The following is a 1,974-nucleotide window of genomic DNA, read 5'->3' as shown; positions in this document are numbered from 1 at the left end:
GGGACAGCAGAGGCAAGCTGGGAGACTTTGCATTTTTTTTAATTTTATTTTTTTAAATAAATAAATGAATCCTATATTTTGTCGGCCACCTTGTCCCGGGGCGGGGAGCCCGTCCCCAGGGAGTGGCGGAGCGCGTGGGAGGCCCGGAGCCGAGCCGAGCCCCGGAGCTGAGCCCTCRCCCTGGCGGTGCCGGTGCAGCCGGAGCGTGGACTTGCAGGGGGAAAAAAAAACGTGGATTTTTTTTTTTCTTTTTTCCCCTCTTTCTTTAGTTCCCTTTCCAGCTGGTTTTTTTTTTTTTTTTCCCCAGCCGAGCTGAATGGCACATGGGAATGTGAGCGGAGAGGCCCAACCGCCTTTCCCACGGGTGGGAAAAAGGCCGTGTCTGCAGCGAAAATGGGGACAGATCTGCCCCCAAACCCTGGGATCGGGGAAGCGGGGGGTGGAAGGAGGGGGTGGCAGGCGAGCGCGGCGCCCTCACCGTGTCCCCTCCGCTCCCGCCAGCGTCCCATGGATCCCCCGGCCGGCGGCTCGGCCGGCGGCTCGCCCTGCTCGGCGGCCAGCGACGACGACCTTGGCGTCTTCCTCTCCGACGGCGAGAGCGAGGCGGCCGCCGGCACCCCGGCGCCCCGGTGTCCCCGCTGGGCCTCCCCCCCGCGCCGCCGCCGCCACCGCTGGAGGCCGCCGAGGACGGAGAAGAGCCGGAAGCGCGCGGCGGCCGAGGGCGGCTGCCCCGAATGCGCCGCCCGGCCGGTCCCCAACGGAGCCAAGAGGCAGCGGAGCGGCGACGCCGAGCCCGCCGACGGCTTGCCGTCCCCTCTGACCGACGGCGACCGGCTTTTTGCCCAAAAAGTGAGTTCTGTAAAGCAAAAAGATTTAAAAAAAAAACCCAAAAACCCAGGGGCGTCGAAGGGAGCCGAGGCGCGGGGTTGTCGCCGCYGGCGCCCGCTCAGCGCCGCCCTCCTCTTCCTCGCAGTGCCGCGAGCTGCAGGGTTTCATCCGGCCCCTGGCGGAGCTGCTCAACGGGCTCCGGACGGGACGCTACGAGAAAGGTGGGTCCCGGCCGCATCCCGCTCGGCAAGGACGGGGCCGGCGGGCGCTCGCTGCCCGGCCAGAGCGGGGCRTCCGGCTCTTTCATCAGCCCGGCTCCCGCTGTTAAATATTAACGGGAATGGCAGACCGGAGTGGCCGTGCCAAGCTCGCCGGGGTCCGTTCTCCCGTGCCGGACCCTCTCCCCGGAGTTTCTCCGCTCCATCAGTGGAGGAGGGATGGGTTGCTCCGTGTTTTCCGCTTTTTTTTTTTTTTAAATCCCGCGGGATCCGGGTGCAGCGTCTCGTCGGGCCGCCTCGCCGCCGGCGGGTTGTTCGAGCCGCTCCGGTTCGGTCCCGCCTGACGGCTGGGCTCGGCCCGCGCAGGGCTGAGCACTTTCCAGCAGAGCGTCGCCATGGACAGGATCCAGAGGATCATCGGGGTCTTGCAGAAGCCCGAAATGGGGTGAGTGTCCCCCCCCCCTCAAAGGGGCTCCACTCTCCCCAAACCCCGGGGGCGGCTGGAGCTGAGGGGCTTTTCCAGCTGTCCTGTGTCCCGCTCTGGTTGTTCGGCGCCTGGGAAAGGGGGGGGAAAAAACCCTCGTGTCCCGCGGGATGGTGCCAGTGCCGCGGTTACCGCGCGGCGCCGGCGTGACCAGCTTCTCCCCGCTCCCCCCGCAGCGAGCGCTACCTGGGCACCCTGCTGCAGGTGGAGATGATGCTGAAGCTCTGGTTCCCCCACGTCGCCCCCAAAACCGCCGGCACCGTGGCCGAGCGGCGGCACCGGCGCGGTGACGCCCGGGAAGCGACTGCCGACGCCGCCGGCATCGCGTCGGAGCCTGTCTGCGCCCCGCCGCCGCCGCGAGCTGCTGCCAGCACGGACCCCCCTGCCGCCGCCACCACCACCGCCGCCACCATCCTCTTCCTCCCGGCCCGCGCCGCCTCCGCC

General features: G+C 67.9%; 1 protein-coding gene across 1 annotated transcript in view; it reads left to right on the top strand.

Annotated features, from left to right (window-relative positions):
* The first annotated feature begins 507 nt into the window (after positions 1–507).
* CIART (circadian associated repressor of transcription) overlaps positions 508–1,974 on the top strand; it is a 3,052-nt gene continuing 1,585 nt past the window's right edge. The window contains exons 1-4 of the mRNA XM_026085779.1: positions 508–849; positions 974–1,049; positions 1,413–1,491; positions 1,707–1,960. Coding sequence (XP_025941564.1) covers positions 508–849; positions 974–1,049; positions 1,413–1,491; positions 1,707–1,960 — 751 coding nt within the window. The remainder of the gene's footprint in view (positions 850–973; positions 1,050–1,412; positions 1,492–1,706; positions 1,961–1,974) is intronic.

This window comes from Apteryx rowi, unplaced genomic scaffold, assembly GCF_003343035.1.
Source record: "Apteryx rowi isolate R43461 unplaced genomic scaffold, aptRow1 scaffold_673, whole genome shotgun sequence".
NCBI lineage: Eukaryota > Metazoa > Chordata > Aves > Apterygiformes > Apterygidae > Apteryx > Apteryx rowi.
This window is presented reverse-complemented; position numbering and strand designations above follow the sequence as displayed.